Source organism: Protomyctophum parallelum (assembly GCF_964188405.1).
Source record: "Protomyctophum parallelum genome assembly, chromosome: 18".
Classification (NCBI taxonomy): domain Eukaryota; kingdom Metazoa; phylum Chordata; class Actinopteri; order Myctophiformes; family Myctophidae; genus Protomyctophum; species Protomyctophum parallelum.
In genome coordinates, this window is record NC_139716.1 from 30,261,942 (window position 1) to 30,287,880 (window position 25,939).

A 25,939-nucleotide genomic window follows, 5' to 3' on the forward strand; every position below is an offset into this window, starting at 1 on the left:
GGGTGTCATGAGGTGTCACTAATTAACACTAATTGCCTAATTGCCTCACAGGGGTGTCATGCGGGCCCCCCCGCCCTCTGGAGAACGGCGTGTTCCAGGGAGCGGACTTCCAGGCGGGCGGCTCCGTGCTCTACCAATGTAACCCCGGCTTCTACCTGCTGGGAGACGCCAAGGTGCACTGCGGAAACAGCGGCAAATGGGGAGGACACCCGCCGGCCTGCCTCGGTAATATTAACCTTCAGAAAAACAGATTTATGGTGCTTTTCGTGACACGGATTTGTTGAACACTTGATTTTTTTCCGATTTGATCGGTCTGGTCACGACAGTCTGTATGTAGTTGAGGACACTGTTGAATTAATGGACCGCTGCTCTGCCTCTCTGTTTACGTTTGCTATGGAAGCGGAAACTTGTAAGCTAATAAAAATCTTTTTTTTTACATCAATATTTCGTGTCAAATTATTGATTTTTGTCTTGAGGTAGCCATGTGATACTGCAATGTAATGTAATGTCATTATTGGGAAATAAATCCCTTCCGCTTTGCGCGAAAGGGATTTCCGTGCAAAGCGGAATTTATTTTGCAATATTTTTTTGCTAATTTATTTTGCAATAATGACCGCCTCACTGTACATTATCCCTTGCATACATCCTATGTGTGTGTGTGTGTGTGTGTGTGTGTACACAACACATACGTACAATAGTGAATGTGATGAGATTTCAAATGTTACAGCAAATGCACCAGATGTTGTAGCTGTAAATGAGTGCAGCAGACTACTGTATATTCTGGAAGAGGCATTCATTCCTCACTAATGTTTTCAAATGCCTGCCTTGCTTAAAGGTGAACTCACAGCTTTGGTATACTGTAACTGTAGACTGCTTGTATAAACGCAGGGCAACCTACAGTAGGTAACGTCCATATTTAAGAAGAAGGATTTGGTGGTGGGAGGGATTTAAGTCCTGATATTGCACTGTTTTGTCTCTTCAATTATCTCCATATTTGGAAGAAGTGCCAGAATCATGGACGTATAATCGCAGACACATTAAAGGGTCGTATAGTTCATATCCTGTACCATATGCTACAGGCACAAGACAGCGTCTAATAGATGATATACTGTAACATACTATAGACACAAGAAGAAGCATAATATCTACACGTTTATTTACCATGTTGTAGACACCTGCTAACCGTTTCTAAGCATGTTGTCATGGTATAGACACAAGATGAAACAGTAGGCTATCTAAGGGTTTATATACCATTGTATGGACATAAAAAGACAGTATATCCAAGAGTGTGTGTATATACTATAGACACACACGATAAAACACAGTGTCTTAGAGTTTATATACCATACAAACATAACCAGATAAAAAGGAAAAAGCAGAGTTTATACAACAACTTCAACTTAACTTCATTTGGCACATCCCAAGATTACAGGTGTAATGGTGTAAAACGGTATAGAGTAGACACATGATAAAAAAAACATAGTATCTTAGCTTTGCATCAGAAATTGTTTGCTTATTTTTTATTTTTTTACTTGTGTGTTCAGACACACATATACGTCCCAGGTGCATCCATTTATGTATGTATTTTGTTATTATATGTTCAGACATGGATGAGTGTGCACTGGGCTCTGATTGTGATGAGCACGCCAGCTGTCAGAACACAGACGGCTCTTACACCTGCAGCTGTGTCCATCCCTACAGCGGAGACGGAAAGAACTGCACAGGTAAACACACGTTAGTATCCTGCTTTTTGATTGATTGAAATATTTATTAACAGTTTGCAGAATTACAGTACATTTCAAGCACAAACACAATACAAAGACTGTTAACTGTGAGTGAATTAAGCATTACACTTGTTTACAAGAGGGTCCACCATGTTCAATTCATCAAAACATTTAGAGACGTACAAATAGACACTTCTATATAGACAAAGAACAGAACAGGAATTCATCATAAAGGAGGTAAAAAGGGAAAAGAAACATATACAGTGGGAGGGGGGGATTCAGATTTTACGGGGGCCAGTTTCGAATTGCAGCCATCCGTAGGTGCCCTTTCAGAGCGGGTTTGAAGGAGTCATGCATGTGGATCCATTTGAACGCTCAGAGTTACATTAAAGATGGAGTGCCATGATTTTTGTATATATTTTTTGTGTGTGTTTATGAGGTGACAGTACTTCATTCGACCCCTTGATGGGGTTGTTATGTGCAATGATGTCTTCCCTTTGTATTTAGGGTTTCTTCCTGGAGGCTGAAACCTTGACAGTCAATCAGGCCTTATGAAAAAAAAAATCTGTGATATAGTGACTTCACAATATCATAATCATCCCCTCCTCTAACCCCTCCCCTTTATCATCAGTTCAGGTGGATCACCTGCACCCGTCACCACCCACCAGGCAAACCAGGCATACTTAATGAACTGGTGCGGGTGTCCACGACATTTTAACAAACACTGCACACTAAAGAAATCTTCCTCTATATAATAACAATATCTGATGATCATGTTTTAGGGTGGGGAAAAAAATCACGGCACTCCATCTTTAACACTGAGGATTTAGCTGTGTATTGACACGTCTGTCGCTTTTGGCCATATAATTAGAATCACTTCTGTGATTCCAGCATTTTCAAAAGCTTCAGTCCTTCTTCCGTTCACTCACGTGTGTGTCATGTGTTCTCACCAGAGCCAGTGAAGTGTGACAACCCGGGATCCCCACAATTCGGCCACATGGAGGGCAACAACTTCCTCATGGGCAACGAGGTCGCCTACAGCTGCGACGAGGGCTATGAGCTGATTGGCTCCTCTCGCGCCCGATGCCTGGAGACGGCGACGTGGGACAGTCCGTTCCCGCACTGCAGAGGTGAGGGGAAGCCGTTTGATTGGACAAGAGATCAAAAACAATGTGACAATACTTGTGTGCAAAAGCACAATTTCAACCTTGGCAAGGGTTATTAGGCGAGACTTTTAAACTGAGACTAAATTGTTTAGTTGTAATTAAGTTAATTATCAGTTTACAGTACACATACATTTAGTTGAAGACATCTTGACACGGTCCAGGTCTTGTCACTAGAGGGTGCCATTGCCTTTCTCCATTTCCCATCTGTTCAAGTGACTTTAAAATTATTTGGATTTCAGATTTGTTTTGAAGGGATATCCCCTTGAGATGCAGCATCTCATTTTAGAGGGGGACCCTTAACATACAAACAAGATACTTAATATTATATATCTATAGTCATTAAACTAAACCGGTCTTTCAGATGTTTCATATTCCATCCTGATTGGCTAAGATTGGCTTTCTAAGTTTTCAAGACTGCTCCGTTTTTAACAAAATGTCTCAGTCAGCAATTTCCGTGAAATTGAAAATGTTCACATCAGCCTCATGGTGGCCTCATGCGCACTTCCTGGAGGCCAAGGAAAAACCTTTGCCTGCATTTTTTAATCATTGTCATTCATATTTGAATTACTCTATGAAGTACTGTATGTAGACTTTTACTAGACTGGACCGCTACCGTCCTCCTCCTGGTTGTATAGTTGAGTAGTCTAGAGCAGGGATTTTCAACTGATTATGAACCAGGGACCACCACCCTGACTGAGAATCAACCTTGGGACCACTGTTGTGTTCCCCTTAACAGCCATTATGTATTATTATATTGGTTATATGGGCACATTTCCTAATAATGGTGACTCAACCAGTCAATCCCTACAGTGTGTGGGGCGTACACTTTCTCGTACAAGTCAACTGTGGAAGTTCTTGACATCCAACTTTCCAGTAAATTACAACATTGACATGACGGTTACAGTCACCTATTTGTGCAAATAAAGGCACTTGTCACAGCATCGGAGCCCACAGTGTGCGAGCGCCTCCGAGCGTATACTACTCGCCGCTCGGCACCTGCCCAAGTTTGGGTTGGATGTGCATGCTTTTGTACTTTTTCCGTGTAACATTGACATTGTCATCATACATCACCAGGTCATTTAGTGCACTCTGTTTCGCAACTTTGCATGGTCAGGGACCACATACAAAAGTTGGATCCGAGGACCCCCAGGGCCCCCCTAGGCCAGTGGTTTTCAACCATTGGTCCTTGAGGAGGTTCCAGGTGGTCCCCAGCTTAATGATGGAGAGTTGGTAACCAAACGCAACTATTGAGAGTGTAAAATGAAACCAAAAATGGACCCGGAGTTACATTATTGTTAAACATCGGCATTACTTCATTTACAAGACGTCTTCTACACAATTCACCCTTTGTCATGTCCCGCCCCCATGGTTGTGCCCCGCCTCTTCGCACCCATTGGTTGCTGTTTCGTGGTTGGACAAAAGTTCTTTCTCTCCATCCACTACCATTGAAATAATGTGTTTTTTCAGTTGCTTCGTGTTGATATTCTGTGCTTTCAATTCTTATTTTAAACTTGGTGTCAGTAAAAAAGGAAGTTATACCGGATGTGGCTGGAGCAGCTAAATGTATAGCCAAAACACAGCGTATCGACAAGAACGGGAGGCATGATTAAATGTAACGCGACTAGTGACAGCGGGGGCCGTCTAACACAGGATCTTTTCTTAGAATTGGACGGGATGATTGAGATCGCGAGTTATGAACCCTCTTATGGCCACCCTAATTAACAGTGGATTGTGCCTACTATTCATATGTTTAATTCGTCATTTTAATACCCATAGAAAAATCTGTGACATACACACATATCTCATTCAATCCTATAGTATTAGACACTGAGTCTTGATGGTGGCAGTAACTTCACCATTATGCCGATTTTGACCAAATACAGCGAATCTGGCGATGCCATTTCTGATTCTACGGATCACAACATCCGCTAGTTTTCTTCACTGTGTTACACAGTCAGCATTACGCAGCAATGCACATAAAGACCGCACGCATGCGTGCGAGGATTTAGGGCGGTTTTAAGATTACATCGGCCGTTAGCCAAACAAGCTAAAGGTTGCTACATTTTGCTACATTAAGCCCCTGATTATAGGGAATAATTGGGGTGTTAAAGGCAACCCCTCACTTCACACCGGTGTGATTTTTTTTGCGTATCTATCTCTGACATTAAGTCACGTCACGGCCAAGTCTATGGACTTTAATGCTTGTGTAGAGCCTCATTAAAAATAACCGGTTGCCAGCCAAGTCTATGGACTTTAGTGTTCGTTTAGGGTAGTTATGATGCATTTTTTGTCCAGATAAGTCTATGGATTTAGTGTGACATGTCACACGTTATGACCATGTGACATGGGGACCGATGGAACACAAAAAAAAGTTAACATTTGAAACAATTAAATATAATCTGGAGGATTTGAACACGTCGCCCAAGACAATGAATCTACAATACCAGAACAATAAGGGGGGGCGTGGCTTCATTGTGGATCTCTGATGTCATGTCAGTGATGTCATGTTGATGACGACGTCAGCCTGGAAGTCCATATTTGGGCTAGAACCAGGCGGCCAGCTGGTTTGTCCGGCTACACACAGGCTGATTGGACATCAGCCAGGAAGTGGTATCATCATCCAGTTAGTCTAGCGCCCAATCAAGCCCTCCGAGGGCCCTGGCTGGCGCTACACCAAATCAAAAGGCACCATGCACGCGGGATTTTAACAGTGGCATTACTCATAGCCGATCTACAAACATACAACGGGTCGCCCGGTGGCGCGTTGTGTGTTTGTAAATCGGCTATTTTCAGAGTGCAACAACCAAGCATAAAATTATCTCTTGTCCACCAGTCCCTCGCTTACATTTTAGTCTAGTTTTTTTATTTGTTGCCGAAATTGTCAATATATTATTATTTAGTCATAGTTTTTAGTCATCATGGCCTAGTTTTTGTTTAGTTTTTAATTCAGTTTTCGTCAGTGAAAACGGTTAGATGACATGGGGACCGATGGAACATCCTCATACAATGGATTCCTACGGAGAAAAAAAATATGATGGTGGCAGAGTGATATTCTGAAGCAGGCGGAGGAGTTCCTCTGGTGTTAATTAAAGTCCAGACCATTGTGGTGGTGTCGAATTTGTACATGTCATTTTTCGTCTCAGTTTTAGTCTCATCTTAACTCATCTCTGAGGCGGCCCCTCAGAGATGAATTTGAACTTGCCCCCAAAAAATGTGTCTTCAAAACGTGTCTATAACAACCACAGGGCTCTCTTCGTCCATGTGTCTCACAATCTGTGGACACAACTTGTTGTTTGCTGCCATTTTTCCCTTTTTAGTAATCTTTTTGTTTCCCTTTGTTGTTTTACTTTTTAGTCTCCTCTTCTCTGTATGGTCTGTTTGTTGTCATGGCTGCCAGTTCCCACCTGATGTTGTGTGGGAGTTCAGACTGATCCAGACCGTACTGAATAACGGCCAGCTTGCATAAGGTCTTCAGACTCGGACTCAAGTCTAAGACATACAGGTCATCATTGTCATTGACTGTGTTGTGTATGTTCTATAAAAATATCCTCCAAAGACGATGAAACGATCTCCCACCATGCAACAGCCTGGGTGATTCCATGGCATGCTGTCAGTTGGCATGTAAAGTCTTAAACGTGGCGCATTATTCCCTTTGGACTCAAACTTCTTCCAGGTGAAGGTCACTGGACTGAATTTCCACAGATCATTGAAGATCCAGTTATTATAGTGCCTGCCACCAAATATGTACAGCTCTCCATTGTAGGAAAAGGCTGAATGGCGTCCTTCTGGAAGAGAAGACGTGTTCATCCATTGGTTGGTCTCTGTGTCAAACACTCTTATGGTGTTGTAGTAGCCCCCACATAAGCCCCCAAAGCCCCCACATACAAACATCTTTGTACCGATGATGGTGGCAGAGTGATAGACTGAAGCAGGTGGAGGAGTTCCTCTGGTGTTAATTACAGTCCAGACCATTGTGGTGGTGTCCAACTTGTACATGTCATTAGTTTGTCTATTCCACATCATTCCTCCATGGATAAACATGACCTTCCCAACGACACAGGCTGAGTGGCCACACCTCCCCTCTGGAACAGCCCCAGAAACCTTTTGTGCGATCATCCTATGGTCGTCGACATCAAATGCATAAAGAACCTTGCTGTAGTTCCCCATGTTAGTCTTTCCCCCCCACATGTAGATGAAAGGGTTGATCAGCACAGCTGTGCAGCTGTTCTTGGGGTGAACCTCCAGGGGGCGTTGTCCTCTTCCAGGTGTCTCTGGGGGCAGCTTGGTCAAGCATAAAGACTCTGTGTTGAAGACATGCACTTCAGTCTGACACACGGACGGGTCTCCTTTAAAGCAGTACACTTTGTGGTCCACTGCTACGGCAGTACAATACGGTGTCTCTGATAGCCCTTTTAGGTGCGTCGTCCAATGAAGCATTTCACACAGTAGTTTATGGGTTTCTCCCTGTAAAAGAATGGAGGTCCTGAATACCCTGAACGAATGACGTGAAGGAATGCAGTCCTACACCTATATAGGTTAGTGGGCCTACGTGTGACGTATAGACATGATGTCTTACTCTATATGGCTCTGGCATACAATTATGTAAAATTAGGTTTAGCACTATTATGTCCACTGAAACACTCTTTAGTCTATATGATAAAACAGCGCTCTAATTAAATCATGTCAGTGAGTGATACTGATAATGGACAATCACCATTCAGCAGCAAGCAAACAAACCCAAACAAATAACCACGCACGCACGCACGCACGCACGCACGCAGGCACGTGATGTGGTTGCCGTACCCGTGGCTTGCCCGCTCGTGTTGTGAAGGGGTGATTAGAGACAGACAGCTGCCTCTTTGTCTATAGCACTATGTTGGCTGAAGGCAGCGGTAGAACTGAAAGGCCTCCGCTGCCTACCGCAGCACCTTCCAACGTTGGCTCTGAGCCACAACATTCTCCGCCAACGGCAGAGAGGCAGCTAACGCTAACCTGCTCTCCGTGACCGGGAACTATCTGCCCTTGTCTCTGCAGTGGTGTTGATTTCGTCGACTGAAACTATGTGACGACTACCTTTTTTCACTGACGAAAACTAAATGGAGAAGAAAAAACTAGACTGAAATGTTATGAAGGGACTAGTGGACAAGAGATCCAGTATTAAGTAAAAGACAAGTCTTTTTACACTCAAATCAGTCATTACGACGGCATCAAAGGCCCGCCAAAATACAAATTCAGTCGACTAAATCAACTCTAGATTTAGTCGACTAAAATCTTATGATATTCAGTCGACTAACACTAGACTAACCCTAAAAACATTCCAGGTGACTAAAATGTGACTAAAACGAAATGAGAATTATTCAAGAGATTATAACTAAAACTCAAAATCGATTGATTTGCTGTCAAAATCAACACTCCTCACTTCGTGACCCGCGGAACTCTGACCTTGACACTGCAGTGCTCAACTCGCTACAGTCCGTAGTAGTGTTGTCATACTGAATGGGTTAGGGTTAGGGTTACCTGTAAACCCAGCCCTCGAAGGCTGACATGCATGCTGTGACACAGAAACGACGTTCACGTGATCAGCCCATATTGGCAGTGGTGGTGTGTGTGTTCTGTGTCGTGATACCGAAACGGAAACTGAAACTCCCCATGTGCGTCCCAGACAGTGTCAACTGAAAGCGAGAAGTGGGAATCATAGTGCAATCCAGTTGTGCAATCCACAAAGTGACACGCATATACTCACACAACACTTGTGTTCCTCCAGACAGGGCCGTGTTGTGAAATTACTTTAGAATTCAGAACGTTGTGTATATAGCCTGGCGGAATCGCCAAATCGCTGCCAATCACATTTAAAGATGATCAGATGGGACATTCAAATATAGCACCCGTTAACTAGCCTCGGAAACCCAGACGTTTTTATTTCGTTTTTATTTCGTTTTATTTCCAAAAAAAAAAGTCTGGGTCCGAGTCCACTTCAATTCGGCATAGAGTAGCGCAAACGTCGCTCACTCTCTGCTGATTTCTGATCGTCTGCACCTTTGTTAAACACGCACACGCACACCCGTACACACACACACAAACTCCTCTCTCTCTGTCGCTATAATTAATTAGTCTCATGTCCAGCAGCTGGGAGCTGCCTATGCCATAGAATGCATAGGTGAGTTCCAGGCCACCCGTTAACCAACTAACCTCCCACTGCTGTCCTTCTCCAGCTCTGTCCTGTCCAAAACCGTCCGTCCCAGAGCACGCCACCATGGCAGGATCCAACTTTACATATGGCAGCCAGGTGACTTTCAGGTATCTCTTTTTTCCCACCCGTTTACAATAGAGCGTCGCAGTCCCGCCCCCTTTACAGAACAACGAGGTGCACCGGAAGAGAATTTCCCATTCATTTTTCCCATAGGCGTTTCAGAAAGTATTTCATCAGCGCCACCTGGTGGTCACCAGTTTTGGCTTTGGTTGCCAATTAGCCCATTATAAAAAAAGAAAGACATTTTAATTATATTATGCATGTAATGTGCATGTCATCACCTGTACACCAGATTAGAGGAATTCTCTAAATATGGATAATATATATATATATATATATATATATAATTATTATTATTATTATAATTTTTTTCAAAAAAACTCGTCTTATCGTCCATGGCAATCAGTGCATAATTGGATTCAACTCGTCTTAACGTTTATGGCACTTAAACTGTTTTAAAGACCTTTAAGCCTCGGACAAAGCCAACTCGGCTCCTGACAAATCATGACAATAAACAAAAGAATTTGGGGGCGGACAAATAATTAGAAAGAAGAAAAACTCTAAAAAGATTGTTGAACCCTGCCCTTCTTTCTAATTATTTGTTTGGCCCAAAACATTTAGTTTATTGTCATGAGTTGTCAGGAGCCGAGTTTTGCTTTGTCCGAGGCTTAAAGGTCTTTAACCCATTTTGAGCGAGAACCCCTTTTATAGTTTTAAACATTATGTTATAATTTAGGTATTGAAAAATAGCAGATCTACAAGCTCATAGCTCAGAGCTTGTAGGTCTGCTATTTTTGAAAAATCGTTAAAATGTGCCTCAAATCTTTCCGAAAATTGTCATGATTTAGAAGATTTTTTTATTTATTTCGACGTCAGGCCTAATACTTTCTGAAACGTCTATGGGAAAAAAATGAATGGTGAAATTCTCCTCTGGCGGTTGCCCTCGAAGGGGGGCGGGACCGCGACGCTCTATGCCGTGTCGAGGATCCAACGACGACGGAAAAGGAACATGACTATCTCTCCCTCTCGTTTCTTCACTCTATCTCTATCTCCCTCTCCCATCTCTCATCCACCCACCACCCCCTCGTTATCCCACAGCTGCATGAAGGGCTTTGTGCCCGAGGTCCCCTACGAGTTCCAGTGTCTGGCCAGCCTGCGGTGGAGCGGGACGCCGCCCCCCTGTCACCCCGTCAGCTGTGGGACGCCTCCGTCTGTCCAGCACGCCGACTACACCCTCGCGGCGGACACGTACCTGTCCGTCGCCACCTACGCCTGTGCCGAGGGATACAGGTATGCCAGTACAGCCATGGTTTGGGCAACTTTGACGATGGAGAGAGCCACTATATTTCCATACTCACTCCAGATGGGGGCACGTTGCAGTCGTAGCAAATTTTATTTTATTTTATTTTATTTTATTTTATTTTATTTTATTTTATTTTATTTTATTTTATTTTATTTTATTTTATTTTATTTTATTTTATTTTATTTTATTTTATTTTATTTTATTTTATTTTATTTTATTTTATTTTATTTTATTTTATTTTATTTTATTTTATTTTATTTTATTTTATTTTATTTTGCTATATTCTAATTGAAAACTTGAATTATTTTTTGCTATTTTTGAATTGGAATCCTGAAAATTAACATTCTCATGTCATTTTAAAGGCCTTTTAATTATACTTGTGTCGAGCATTGAGCTGCTAATTAAAGCGGGTCATGTTTGCATTTTGTGGAATTGTATAAACAGCTGAAACTTTTATATCAGTATTCTGACATTAACCTGAGGGCCACAATAAGTGAAGGTACTGTGGGCCGCATGTGGCCCCCCGGGCCGCCAGTTGCCCCATGTATGCAGTATACAGAAACATGCACCTCGTCGTTCTGAAAGGGGGCCGGGGCGACTGCGACGCTCTATATAGTCTATACAACTCGAGGTTATGCCAAAGGTACGTCAGTTGCAGTATTTTGAGGTTAAAATGCTTCAAATTATACTGCTTTGACCTCTGATGAATATGCAGTGACCTCTAACATGTACTGATGACCTCAAATACAACACCTCACAGTGAATTCACATGAGGCCCGTTTTCTGACGGGACCTCCAGTGACTATAACGTTACATTACATGACATTGTAATTGTCACAGAGCCCCTATAAGTCTCAGCCGTGTCCGAAACACAACACAATATAGAATATATGTAGTAGATGTTTGCTTATCAATATTATCGACCTTTATCATTCATGAACTGTGTTTTGGGGAATTATGAGATCACAAAATGCGAAATTTGATGTCTTATAGTACAACGTGACATGTGCAACATAATTATCAAAGGTCTTAATCAAAGAAAAAAAGGTCAACTCAACTGATGATTTGAGTGTTTGTAACCTTATCAGGGCCATTCATGGGACTTTGTGACTCCGAATATCGTCCTCACTTTTATCCCGCTTGCTCTCAGCGGTCACCTCGTTCGTCTCACTGACAGTGAGTTTAGTAAGCACTAAGCAGTGGTGTAACGTGACATTACTCAACATGTACTCAATAATGTACTTAACCCTGACGTCGAAATTTTAAAAATGACAGTTTTCTGAAAAAGTTTCTGTATCAGTGCCAGTGGTGCTCAATATTTCATGTCAAGGATCCCAAAAATGATATGTAATTGGCTTCCGCCCCTCATCTGAAAATATGTTGTTCCAGGGACACCCCCAGAAGCAAAGATTTGAGTTAAAATGTAATAATATATAATATATATTAAAAGATTTGAGGCACATTTTCACAAAAAAAAAAGAATAGCAGATCTACAAGTTCATAGCTTGTATGAGCTTGTAGATCTGCTATTTTACAATAGCTAATGGTGTTTAAAACACCAAAAAAGGTTCCCGCCCAAAATGGGTTAAGTACAATTTTGAGGTATTTGTACTTTACTTGAGTATTTCATTTTCCAATAATTTTACTTCTACTCTTCTACATCTCAGAGCCAACATTTCTTTTTACTTCTACTCCACTGCAATTATTGGAAAACGTTCGTTACTTACTTAAGATTTAGATTATTATTAAAACAATATGCATTACCAACTTCAGCCCTATACCCATTTTGGCCATTTGAAAATTGCCGATCTACAAGCTCACATTTATATATATATTTTCGAAATAGGACATTCGGGGTCGTATTATAATCGGGGACTAGACTATTTGACATTCAATGTTCTTTTTCCACAAATGAGTCTTAGAAAAATGGGGGTTGTCTTATAATCAGTCGTCTTATTATTCGGCACAATACGGGGCAAGTAAGTGGTGTGTGTTTTGAGTGAAGGCTGAAGCACTGAGAAAACTGTTCTTCGTCCTTTTTTCTTTTTTTTTAACTTGTGGTGGTCTCAAAAACAAGGGAAACTTTGGCAGAAAAAGTAAAACTCTGAGAATAGTTTTTATTTTATTTTATCGTGCTCATAAAGTGCTCTGTGCTCGAAGTGCAATTAAAAAGCAAACGTTTCGGTCCTAAGACCTTCGTCGGTGCTATATGATTTTCACAGACAAAGAACTTGCTCTTAAAGAGCTCCAAAACAATACAGCTCAGGTGCTGAGAATTGCTAATTACTAATTGACGACATCAACCAGATGGTGGGGCGCGTGGACATTACAGAACAGATATACAAAATTCACACAGTTTTATAGGAAACAAAAATACTGCATAGTTACTGTACATCACATAAATTGACTTATACAATCACTTTTTGAAAATAACTTTTGTGTGATTAAGGCCCCAGGGTTCCATGGAGGTGGCGTGCGAGGCGTCGCGGGAGTGGAGCAGGCCCACGCCGCGCTGCACCAGCGTCCTGTGTGGCGAACCGCCGGCCTTAAAGGACGCCGTGGCCGCGGGAGAAGACCACGCTCTGGGAGACCTGGTGCACTACGTCTGCAAAGACGGGTACTGAAAAAACACTGTTGTTTTTGGCAGCAAATTTAGATTTTTTAGTTTTAGTCATAGTCTCTTGAATGGTTTTCCCTTAGTTCTTTAGTGACATTTTAGTCACCTGGAATGTTTTAGTGTTAGTCTAGTTTCGACTAAAATGTATTTTGGCGGGTCTTGATGCCGTCGTAATGGCTGATTTTACACTTGCTGAAAATAGCGCAGCGACACGTTGTAAAACTAATTGTAACTAAAACTAATTGTAACTAATTGTAAAATGACTTATACTGGATCTCTTGTCCACTAGTCCCTTCCTGACATTTTAGTCTAGTTTTTATTTGATGACGAAATTGTCAGTATATTTAGTCCTAGTTTTAGTCATCATAGCTTAGTTTTCATTTAGTTTCCATTTAGTTTTCGTCAGTGGAAAAAGGTAGTCGACGAACATTTTTCGTCTTGGTTTTAGTCAACGAAAATAACACTGCTGTAAAACCACGTGTTTGAATTCCATATAGACTCACGTTGCTCGCCCCCCAAAACAACGGATTTTCAAGCGACAAATCAGTCATTTATTTATTAGTTGGTTATTATTTTTTGGGCCACTGCATACAATTCAAATTCAACTATAAATCGTACGTTGGATTGTCAACATCAACATACATCCATAAAACTCATTCCTAAATATAAATATACGAATAGTACCTATTAACCTGGACACAATTAATTCATTAATCCCATGGCTAAACTTAAATATACTAATGGTGCTGAATTTGAATGCATGTCCAATGGATGTACAATACAATTAAATACAATGCCATTTAAAAAAACAAGTGTACCATTCTATGGCTTCTGATAATTTTTTGTCGCAACCTTATATGCTTCCTGTTCTAATATGACGTTCCCCCCTCACTCACAGCTACACCCTGATTGGCCCAGAGACCAGAGAGTGCCTGCCCAGTGGCCAGTGGAGCGACAGCTCCGCCCAGTGCGTCCCGCGCTCCTGCGGCCCGCCGCCGGCCATCGCCCACGCCGAGCCCTACGACACGCACCAGCTGTACGGCGACACGGCCAACTACTACTGCACCGACGGCTACACGGCCGGCAACAACTCCGAGATGGTGTGCGACGCCCGGGGCGTGTGGGCGCCCCCCGGCGGCCTGGAGGTCTGTAAAGGCAGTCTGTGGGACACATGCTCAAAAGACAATTCATAATAATGATAATGAGGCAACACAAGAATTCAGAGTTATGGAGTATAAGGATTTTACCCGAGTAGGAGAAAAGACCTACATGACCTGCCATGTATGGAATCCCCAGTCTGACTCACAGAGTCACAAAAAGGCGACAGCTTTTATAGCTCACTCCCACAATAACCAAACCCTCAACATAGCCTCAAGACATTCAACAAATGGGATGTAACATCGTAAAACAAACAGGACCAAACCAGCACCACAGGGGTGTGACAGATAGAGATAATATCAGATTGTAACTTAGAGTATTATTAAATGTTTATCTCTTAATTTCCACGACAGGTCCCTCGCTGCATCGCCAACTTCTGCCAGAGGCCGCCGGAGCTGCCCCACGCCATCCTGGACACATCCGTGAACAAGCCCAAGTACGCCAGCAACGCCGAGGTGAGCTACAAGTGCGAGGAGGGCTTCGTGCTCAACACGACGGCGACGCTGCGGTGCATGATGGGCGGACACTGGGAGCCGTCGCCGCGCGACGTCGGCTGCGTGCCCGTGCGGTGCTCCAGGCCCGAGGGCATCGACCGGGGGAACGTCAGCGGCACCAACTATAACTTCGGGGCGGTGGTGGCGTACAGCTGCGACAAGGGCTTCCTGATCCGCGGGGAGAAGAGGAGGACGTGCAAGGCCGACGGAGAGTGGGGAGGAGCCCTGCCAGTCTGTTCCCCCGTGATCTGTCCCAGCCCGCCGCCTCTCAGAGACGGGTTCATTCAGGTATTGTTCATTTACTCGGCATGCAAAACCATTCTTGACCTGAGATCAGATTCTAAAAAATGTCTTCTACATCCTGACAGTTGAAAAAGCTATGTTTCTGTATGCCAGTCGTTCTTCGATTTTTCAAAAATAGCAGACCTACAAGTTCGTAGCACGCCACTCGGTGGTGCGCTATGAGCTTGTAGATCTGCTATTTTTCTATAGCTAAAGCATGACATGATGCTAACACCAAAAGGGGTTCCCGCCCAAAATGGGTTAACATTTGAACCCATTTTGTACAAATGTCTTCTAAATCCCGACAGTTTTCTGAAAAATACCTATGTTTCTATGTCATTGCTGCTCAACCTTTTTCATGTCAAGGACCCCCAAAAATGATATGAATTTGCCCGCCGACCCCCGTCTGAAAATATTATTTTCCAGGGGCCGCCGCCCCAGTAGCAAAGATTTGAGTTAAAAAGGTTTGCTCTGAAAAGAATATTCAAAGATCTCCGCTACATTTTCAAGTTTAAAAAAAAATAGCAGACCAACAAGCTTGTGAGCGTGTAGATCTGCTATTTTTCAATAGCTAAAAATGATAACACAATGTTTAAAACACCAAAAGGGGTTCCCGCCCCAAAATGGGTTAAGGTGAAGACTTTTTAAAGTCAAAGCATTTTGACTTTAAAATGCTTTAAAGTTCAGAATTGCCCTTCTTTGTGTCTATATATTCCTTCCCAGAGCAAGAGTCGGTTCATCTTCAACAGCAAGGTGATATACGCCTGCAACGCCGGCTACAGACTCGCGGGTCGCCCGGAGCGAGTCTGCCAGGCCAACCGCAAGTGGTCCGACGCGGACCTCCCGTCCTGCGTCCTGCTGACCTGCGACCCTCCCCCCAGCGTCGCGCACGGAAGCCACCGGAGCAGCTCGCACTCCTTCGAGGTGGGCCGGAAGGTGGAGTACGTCTGCGACGAGGGCTACGAGCTGGCCGGGGACCCCGTGTGGACCTGCCTGAAGTACGGCAACTGGGACCGGACACGGCCTCCGCGCTGCTCGCGCGTCCAGTGTCCGGAGCCGCCGCTGGAGGACAACCACCTCGTCCTGAGGCCGGGGGGCCTCGGTGACTCCGACTCCGGCACCGTGGAGCTCTCCTGCGAGCGCGGCTACGTGCTCCATGGGGCGCGGACGCTCCGCTGCACGCCGGCCCGGGAGTGGAACGACACCTTCCCCGTGTGCAAGCAGGTCCTCTGCGGGCCGCCCCCAGAGGTGGCGTTCGGGGACCCGGCCTCCTCGCCCTCGGCCGTGTCCTCCTCCTCGGCCCGGTCCTATTTCGGCTCGGAGGTGACGTACTCCTGCATGGACGGCTTCACGCTGAGGAGAGAGGGCTCCGTCTCCTGTCTGGCCGACGGGCAGTGGAGCAGCCCTCACCCGGAGTGCATCCCGGTGGAATGCCCTCAGCCTATAGAGATTTCCAACGGCATCGTCGACGTCCAGGGTCTGATGTACCTCAACACCGCCCTCTACAGCTGTAAGCCGGGATACACGTTGGTGGGAAACGCCACCGTCGTCTGCGGCGAGAGCGGGCTCTGGATCGGCGGGGTGCCCGCCTGTCGCCCCGTCGAGTGCTCCGTTCCCAAGGAGATAGCCGACGGGAGAGTGGTCTACACAAAGCTCCAGTTCGACCACGGCGTCGCCTACTCCTGCCGCCGCGGCTACCGTCTCCGAGGCCCGGAGGCTCTGAGATGCCTGGCCGACGGGGAGTGGGACTCGGAGCCGCCGGTGTGCGTGCAGATATCCTGCACTCCGCCCGAGCCCATCGACAACGGCTTCGTGGAGGGCCAGGACCACAGGTTCGGCGTCACCATCTTCTACAGCTGTTTCCCCGGGTTCCAGCTGATGGGCCAGAACCACTTGACCTGTGAGGAGTTCGGCTGGTCCAGTTCCGTCCCCGTCTGCGTCACGTCGGACTGCGGCCTGCCGCCGCACATCGACTTCGGAGAGTATGTCAGAGTCACGGACCAAGGCTCTGCCGTCGGTTCCAGAGACATCGGGGGCACTGCGTTGGCCTCGCCCGTGGTGGACATGAGCTTCGTTCACGGCACGGTCATAGCGTACCGTTGCCAGAAAGGGTACGACCTCACGACGACGCCGACGACGCTGATGTGTCAGGAGGACGGCGGCTGGAACGGCACCGCGCCCTCGTGCGTCCCGGCGGAGTGCGAGACGCCGCCGACCCCGGAGCACGGCTGGATCAACGTGACCGACAGCTCCCTCGGCAGCGTGGTGCGGTACGGCTGCGAGGAGGGGTACGAGCTGTCGGCGGGGGGGAAGCCTACCGTCGTCAGGCGGTGCGTGTCGGGTCGCCTGTGGACCGACGAGGCCCCGGTCTGCCGGCCCGTCTCCTGCGGCGACCCGGGCATCGCCCCCGCTAACGGCACCGCTCGCGGAGCGTCTTTCGTTTACCCGGGGGTGGTGTATTACGAATGCCACGCCGGGTTTGTCCTGAAGGGCAGCGAGACTCTCACTTGCCAGGCAGACGGCGAGTGGAACGGAGATAAACCGCGATGCGAACCGGTGACCTGCGGTCCCCCCGAAGTCCCGAGTGACGTCACTCTGAAAGGGGAGGAGTTTACGTATAACAAACGGATAGAGCTGAGCTGCCGGCCCGGTTTCCTCTTAAAGGGTGAGTCTACGAGCGTATGCCAGGCCGACGGCACGTGGAGCCTCAAGTCTCCCGTCTGCCTGTCGGCGAACTGCGGCAGACCCCCGTCGGTCCGCGACGGCCGCGTCGTGGGCTCGGACTACGGCTTCGGCGGCCGAGTGACGTACGAGTGCGACGAGGGCCACGTCCTCAACGGGAGCCCCGCGCGCGTGTGCCGGGGAGACGGGCTGTGGGACAAACCTCCGCCGCAGTGCGACGTCGTCACCTGCGACCCGCCCGAGGACATCAGCCACGGCTACCTGAACGGCTCGCGCTTCGACTACGACGACGTGGTGGAGTACGTCTGCTTCGACGGCTACCAGGTGGCCGGGGACCCCATCCTGCGCTGTTCGGCCCGGGGCCTGTGGCTGGGCGCCGTGCCCCGGTGCCGGCCGTGCGCCTGCGCGCCGCCCACGCTCAAGTTCGGGGCCGTCCTCGGGGGCCGCGAGCACGCCTGCGGGGACCGCGTCTACTTCCGCTGCGACGACGGCTACCGGGTCCTGGGCCCCTCGCAGGCGACGTGCGAGAAGGGAGGCGTGTGGGGGCCCGCCGGGGTGCCGGTGTGCGGCCGGGGGAGGTGCACCACGTCGCCGCCGGCGGTTCGCAACGCCGTGCTGCAGGGGGGCAGTGCCACGTTTTCGGACACGGTCCTGTACAAGTGCAGGCCGGGGCACCAGGCCAAAGGGTACCCGCACCTCTCCTGTGGAAGAGACGGCCGCTGGGGAGAGCCCCGAGTCAGCTGTGATCCCGTGAGCTGCGGAAAGCCTCCGTCTGTGAGCCACACTCGGGTGTCCGGAGAGACCTTCACCTTCCCCAGCCAGATTACCTACACGTAAATATGACTTTGTTTTGTGTATAATCTGTATATAATGTACTCTATGTATCCACCAGGGTTCTTTTTTTTTTCTTCTTTTACTTAATTTTCATTTGCCAATTTTCATTCACAGTCCCAGTGCAGGGGTTCATATAATATGTCTCACTAGTATCAAGCATCATATTCACTAGTCATTGGTCGGACCAGTCATTAGTCCGACATCAACAACCTATCTCTAAGGGCCGATTCATACTCCTATTTTAGAGCCGAATAAAAGTCGGTTCGGCGCTGTAGAGCCTACAATTTGACTTCCTTTGAGGTTCGGGGGGGCGGGTACCATCCTAAAGTCGGCTCTTTGGTGCTACTGAAAATTTCTGACGAGCCGAAATAATTTTGGCACTACAGCGCCGAAATAGCGGTAAATAGGAGTATGAATGGGCCCTAACCCAGAGTAATCTAGTAAGAGAGTGGTGACACGCTTTGATCTCGCCGCAAAGCGGGTGCCTATGGGCTATAGTTCCAAACATTGTTCCTATGGCTGGAACTATTCCATTGAGATAGAATGAGCACTTCCGCATTCCATTGTTGTTACAATGAGAGTCAACGGGAGTGTCATTACTCTCTTACTAGATTACTCTGCTCTAACCCTAACCTAAACATTGTTTCCACATGTTGGTCTGTTGGCGGGTCTAATCTTAGTACGCATCCCTCATTATTCCAGTCCATTCATGAATGTCCATCATTATTAGTGGTGTTGTCTTGTTGGGTTCTATATATTCATAGGCGGGTAAAAATATGGTTTGACCCTAAAAAAATTGTAACAAAAGGTTTCTCAACTGATTTTTGTAGTATTAGGTGTCCTAAATAACATACTAAAAGTTTACCAAAGTTTGACCACCCGAAATGTGTTTTTTTAAGATGGCCGCCGCCAGTTCTTAAAATACCATTACTCCTCCATTATTCATCCTAGAAAAGTAATTTTGGTGTCTAACCCTATGTTTTGGTTATCTAGGAATCCAATTAGCATATATAAATTTTAGTCAAGCAATTACAAGTACAATGATATATTAAAGCAATTGGTTATAAGGTTATAACAGTGTAATAGGACATTACCCTTTTCTATAATGCCGTACTGCCCAGGATTGGTGAATTCATCACCTATACAAAATTCACATTCTGTTGAAGCTTTCAGGAGATTTATTTTGATACCATAACAATAAGGAATACATTCATTATTACTGGGCGGTACTGTCATATGATGTGACATTTGTAAAAGCATGGCTGCCAAGTGATAGACTCATTAGACTGGGAATATTACACAAATCATGGAAGAAATGTACAGTCTGGCAATAATAATAATAAAAATATGTCCCCTAGGGTAGTGGTTCCCAAACTGTGGGCCGGGACAAACATTGTGAAAATAGGCGATCTATAAAAGCTCACAATGCTGAGTGTCTTTGCACCAAACACACTCAGTAGGACCAATTGGCCACTTGTCTGGTCTATGGGGAAGATGGACTCCTCAGTGGGGATTCATTGGAGAGAAATGGCTCCTCATGGGCCTAGAGACTAGAGGGAGTGCAAGTCAGTCCAGAGCTATCACACATGTATCTTGGTATATAGGCAGGTGGTGGAGTGTGCATTGGATAGGGTTCAGTTATGCTTGTCACAGACATCTTCTTATTCCCGAGACTGTAGTAGTTGTGTGTGTAAAATTAATTTCACATTTACTTTGTGTTTGGTACTACTGGCAATAACCTTGAGCCCTGGGCTCCAGTCTCGGTCTCCCCATAGAATCCCAATCTAACCTCCCTCCACGCTGTAGCCCTGCTGCTATCCAACAAACAAGCATTGCTGCCTTCCAATGCATGGCTTTTTAAGTCATATGGCAGCCAAGACTATGGACTTTAATGTTTGTTTAGGGCACACTAAATGACAACATAGGATGCCATGTGGCCAATATAAATACAGTGGGCGCCCCTAATTTCGTGTTTTTCGCACTTTTTGCATTTTCGTACTACAGTAGCTGTTCTAGAGGAGAGGGGAGAGGATATTCTGCGCCATAATGATCAGTCACTGGGGGCCCCAGTAATATTAATGGTCAGCCACCAACAGACACCGACTCTCCTGTGAGCCAGTCCGACATAGGGACACCCCTGTCTGCCTGACAAACAATCATGCACCACATGGAGGTCTTATAACCACCACTATCATAGTGGTGGTTATAAGACCTCCATGTGGTGCATGATTGTGGCACTATGTGGGTCTGACCCTTCTGTATACCTATGCCCAGCTCCGGAATGGTCCAACAATCCAACTGTGTGACACGTCATAATTGCTGTCACTTCAAAGTTATGCAGGTCTATTCCCCCCTCCTCGCTCGACGCCAGGGCTAAGGCGGGAGTGGAGGACATGAAGAATGTATACTTGAATATTGGAACGTGGCTATTGCAATGCACAACATGGAGGTCTTAGAACTACCACCACAGGGACAGACAAGCCCCAATCTCTTTAACTGCCTAATGAGCACTCGTCCTGGGCTCTCAAGTGCCCCATAGCTTTAATGGGACATGTATGAGCCACCTCGGACATTCAGAGAGGAGAAGACCATGAGGGTCTTCTTAACTTTGTTCTTCTGTGCTCCAAGTCCCCAGGGAGAAATCCAGTGACCCCCACTCCCCATACTCCCCTGTACCCACTTGAGGGGAACTCTAGGCCCACTAAACTCTAGTCCGGACTAGGGTTGGGATTCAGAACCGGGTCCATTTCAGACCCAGTTCCAACATTGCGGATCCGGGATCCGGAGCCGGTTCCATAGGGTTTTTATTAACGGTTCCCCAAACGGTTCCCATCAATCGTCATTTAGCTCCGCGGTGTCTGTGTATGTGCATGCATGCATGCAGAGCCAAGTTACTGGCGTGACGTCACCCCACCTACATGAGTGAGTAGATTAATCTTGTGACTCATGTAGGCGTATTTATTTTGAGATGTTTCCTCATTGTGGACATGCAACTGGTGAAAGTTGCAACATCCTTTGCAGGAAACTATGGTATTGCATTGATTGCACTTTGCGTGCTCAGCCTCAAGAGTCATTTCCCTATCTGTTAACCACACTCGCAAAGTGCAATAAATGTGATGCCATAGTTTCCTGCAAAGGATGTTGCAACTTGCACCAGGAAACATCTCAAAATCAATACGCCTACACGAATAACGTTAGAAAATAAAAACTACTAACTTCTACAGGGCTTTTTATTATGACTCGACGTCTTTCTGTCTGAATCACGTTAACTATAGAGCCATGAATTAAATAAAAATAAATTTGTCTGCACTTATTTTTACAACTTATAAGCAACTCAGTTGCTTTTTATTTGGCTCTAAATTAATCGCGCAACTGTTGAGAGCCCAGCCTTTAGGTGCATATACATATACCTCCATAGATTGATTACTTTATAAACAGTTTGCAGAAAAAAGCACAGGATCATAGCCTACAGTACAATAAAAAATAATATTAAATTAATCTGAACATTAAAGACATTTGTCACCACAACAATATCATTATTGCAATGTGTACTGTATATTTAATATACAGTACAAATTGCAACAAGGATATTGTCATGGTGGCTAGCTGGTGGTGGTGAAGTTTAAATAATAGTGCCAACTCATAATTGTAAAGTGCAAATACAATAATTTAATTTGTGTTTATTAAGTACTTGGTTAGGTTAGTTATAATATAAGCATAATATATGTCAGAAAAAAGGGAAATACTATTAGGAACCGTTAGGAACCGGAACCGTTAAAGTCCTAACAAATCCCAACCCTAGTCCGGACCCCCCTTTACCTCCTCACCCAACCCCACCTATCATACTCCCCTCTGCACCCGGTAGAGACTTAGGTTCTGACTACTCTGCACTAAGAGTAAATAATGCAATAAATTAGTTTTGGGTGGGTGTATAGTCAAAGATGAATTATTTAGTTTGAGCCTAATTTTATCCACAGATCCAAATATATATAATATTTCGATATTGCAATCAGTAGGCTATTGTCTATCAACTGACAATATTCTCTGCCACAACCTTCTGAATTACTGCAAATTGTGACTATTAGTTTTGTTGTGTTTTGAGGATATCTTGAAACCTTATTCCAAAAATATATATAAATATTTAGATATTTATTCAATATTTAATTTAGTTAACTTGAAACTGGTGACTATTTCAGAGGGTTTTAACAGTCACAAACACAATATTGGATTTCACAATTATCTAATTGTATATTTGGACAAGTTCAATGGACTCCTAGACCCCAAAAACCACAAGACCACAAAAAGTACTTGTCTAGGATGAATAATGAAGGAGTTAGGCTATTTTAATGGTTTTTAGGCCATCTTGGACGCCATCTTGAAGATAACACCTTTCTGGTGGTCAAACTTTGGTAAACTTTTAGTATGTTATTAAGGACACCTAATACTACATAAATCAGTTGAGAAACCTTTTGTTACAATTGTTTTAGGGTAAGGTGCTTTTTTTCATATATTTACCCGCCTATCAGTCCATTTCAAGGAATAGTGTCTCTCGTGACCTCCATTTGTGAGTTAGTTTCTCCATCACAAAATGTAGCAGTGTCTCACAGTCACAACTTCAGCCTGAAGATCTATTATCCTCCGAGCCACAGGGAATTCCCTTTGGCTTTAAAACTGTTTAGTAGCCAAAAACGTCAAGACGTCTATTCGTCTAATTGCCTACTAAGTAATGGATGCCACGGGCGTCAAGACGTCTCTCCCTTGGGAATTAAAAAAGAAAAATCCATATTTTGAAAATTCCTCTAATCTGGTGTACAGGTGATGACATGCACATTACATGCATAATAGAATTACAAATTATTTCTTTCTTTATAATGGGAGAATTGTCACTCAGAGCCTAAACTGGTGACCACCAGGTGGCGCTGAAAGAGTGTTAATAGTGATGTTGGCTTTCCACATGGGACACCCAGGTACTAATGAAGTTTTATTTTTCGCCACTATACCCGGGTACGAATCCCGGGTGTTGCACAAATATCTCCTCCATTGTACTATAGCCTTGTAATTTGCTTTTTCATGCTAGCTGCCAATAATACTTTGACTACTGTATAGGTACATATATTTTCTTTGGGTAACTCTACAGGGAATGTTTACAAATTAAATAAACTGACTATATTTACTATATACTATTTACCTGTATACTAGTATTGCTATTGAATTCCACTGTAATATTTAGTAGAAATCCTAACTAACGCGCCTCTAATTTTCTGTTCACTTTTCCTTGTTCCTCGTATACCCTCCAGATGTGAGGAGGGGTACGAACTGGCCACACAGACAGCGTCTCTGACCTGCCAGAGCGACGGTTCGTGGTCCAGGCACAGCGTGCGCTGCCGTCCCACGCCGTGTGCCCTCCCCTCCCTCCTCCCTCACCCCCACCTCGTGGTCAGCGGGGAGGACCTCACGCCTGTCGGGGGCACCGTCACGCTTTCCTGCCCACCCGGCTTCTACCTGAAAGGGTCCACGTTAACAGAGTGCCAGGTATAGGGATAAGAGCTTATGATGAAGCATTTGTGAATGTTGGTGGGACGCAAAGTTTGTACATGTTGACAGTATGAATGTGGAAGAAACGTCCAGTGTCCTCCCAGTGGAATGCATGCAACCGTTTTAGCATTGTGAAATGAAATTGCAATTATGTGATCATGAAAATATGAAATGAAAACTGATTTTTCCTTATAGACATGAAACAGATCTATAGTGATAGGTAGAAATAGACACGTGACTTTATCAAATTATCTTGCGTAAAAAATGTATTTAAAGCTGGCACTTTCATAAAGAACCAGACAATTCTGGGGAATTCTCGTCTGTGCCCTCAATCTCGGGGGAATGAACTTGATGATTACTGATTGATGATTACCAGCTGAAGGGCAGCTGGTCTCCCGGTCTCTCCACGGTGTCCTGTGAGGCGGTGGTGTGTGAGAAGCCACAGCCGGTCCTCCACGGTATCACAGAGGGAGACTCCTATGGCTATGGGGACATTATCATGTACTCCTGCCTACCTGACTATGAGATGAAGGTACTGTACTTACTGGTCACCCACTTTGTGTCTGTGTTTGTTTGTGTCTGGCACTCTTTTATCCCTGTAAGACCAGCGTTGCTTTTCGGTAACATTTTAATTTTAATTTTTAATTTAGACATTTTTTTCTGTTCTTTTTTCACCTAAACATCATCAGTGATGTTCATTGCAATGCCATTGCAATGCCATTGGTCATGATATTTGCATATAAATACCCCCCACAGAGGCTGAGTCTTACAGGGTTATTTATGTATGATAGCACATCCGGTAGGTAATTTGGAGCAGGTGTGCCGATGATGACAAGGCATATACAATGTGGAAAGGAGGGACACCCGCGCGCACACCGCCACTTGCTAGGGTTCAGAGCATTTATTAAAGAAGCAACGTTTCGGTCTTGCGACCTTCCACAGGCTTAATTGTATGATAGTACAAAAGAAAGGTGCTCTGCTAGGATCCCGTGTTTACCCTTAATTTTGTGTTCAGATTTTAAAGTTGAATTACCTATGTTGTATTTGAATCAACAATGTTTAACATTTCTACTCAGTAACTCGGTGATCATCAATGTGGATTTTCTCTGATCTTTTCAGGGTTTGACGTTAACTACTTACACACAACTCTCTTTCATTTATAAGACACTAATTCTATTATTGCCTTTCGAGTTCATAATAAGTGCATTGAACCAAGTAAAAAGTCATTACTCTGCTCCTGTAAATCCATGCACCAACAGATAAATAGATAGATGGGCAAATGGGCTACAGTATGCCTTTAGGATAACAATCAAGATTTCTGAAAGTCACGTGGTTCCTGAAAGCTCTGAACAGTGGTGTATGATTTCAGTGGTAGGTGCTGAGTCATTGCGTTCACCCACAAGACTTAGTTCACCCCCCTACCCCCCTTTATTTGAATACAGGCAAATTCCATTTAACTAAAGATCTACAGTACTACTGCACACAGAGGCTGAAATGCTGTCTTGCATTATGAAGAATGTTCTTTTCTACTGAAGAGATGTATAATAGAACAAGACAGCTTCCTTGTGTGCAGCACTTATTTATTGATTCAGTGTATCACGTGATTTATGTTGTGGCTGGTACTACTTACTTAGGAGGGTAGTAGGGTGTGTATCACTGCACAGAGATGAGTGTCTTTTACGCTTAACAGTGCATTATCTTCCTTGCAGGGAGACTCCATTCAAACCTGCCAGGGAGACAGAACATGGAGTGGTACTCATCCAGAGTGTGTTGGTAAGGTTTGTTTTGTTTTGTTTGAGAGGTCACACCTGTAGAACCTACAAAGCCAGTGATCTACCTTCCTTATTTGCACCACAGGTTTTAAAGTTTACAGGTGTAAAAGGGGTGGGTGAAA

At 44.9% G+C, this 25,939-nt stretch overlaps 1 protein-coding gene across 2 annotated transcripts in view; it reads left to right on the forward strand.

Annotated features, from left to right (window-relative positions):
* svep1 (sushi, von Willebrand factor type A, EGF and pentraxin domain containing 1) overlaps positions 1-25,939 on the forward strand; it is a 182,161-nt gene that overhangs the window by 145,166 nt on the left and 11,056 nt on the right. For both annotated transcript variants that reach the window (XM_083789323.1, XM_083789322.1), the window contains 12 exons: positions 52-225; positions 1,605-1,724; positions 2,678-2,854; positions 9,103-9,187; positions 10,239-10,430; positions 12,893-13,060; positions 13,959-14,205; positions 14,572-15,000; positions 15,718-18,509; positions 23,808-24,042; positions 24,422-24,577; positions 25,755-25,818. In XM_083789323.1, coding sequence (XP_083645449.1) covers positions 52-225; positions 1,605-1,724; positions 2,678-2,854; positions 9,103-9,187; positions 10,239-10,430; positions 12,893-13,060; positions 13,959-14,205; positions 14,572-15,000; positions 15,718-18,509; positions 23,808-24,042; positions 24,422-24,577; positions 25,755-25,818 — 4,839 coding nt within the window. The remainder of the gene's footprint in view (positions 1-51; positions 226-1,604; positions 1,725-2,677; positions 2,855-9,102; positions 9,188-10,238; positions 10,431-12,892; positions 13,061-13,958; positions 14,206-14,571; positions 15,001-15,717; positions 18,510-23,807; positions 24,043-24,421; positions 24,578-25,754; positions 25,819-25,939) is intronic.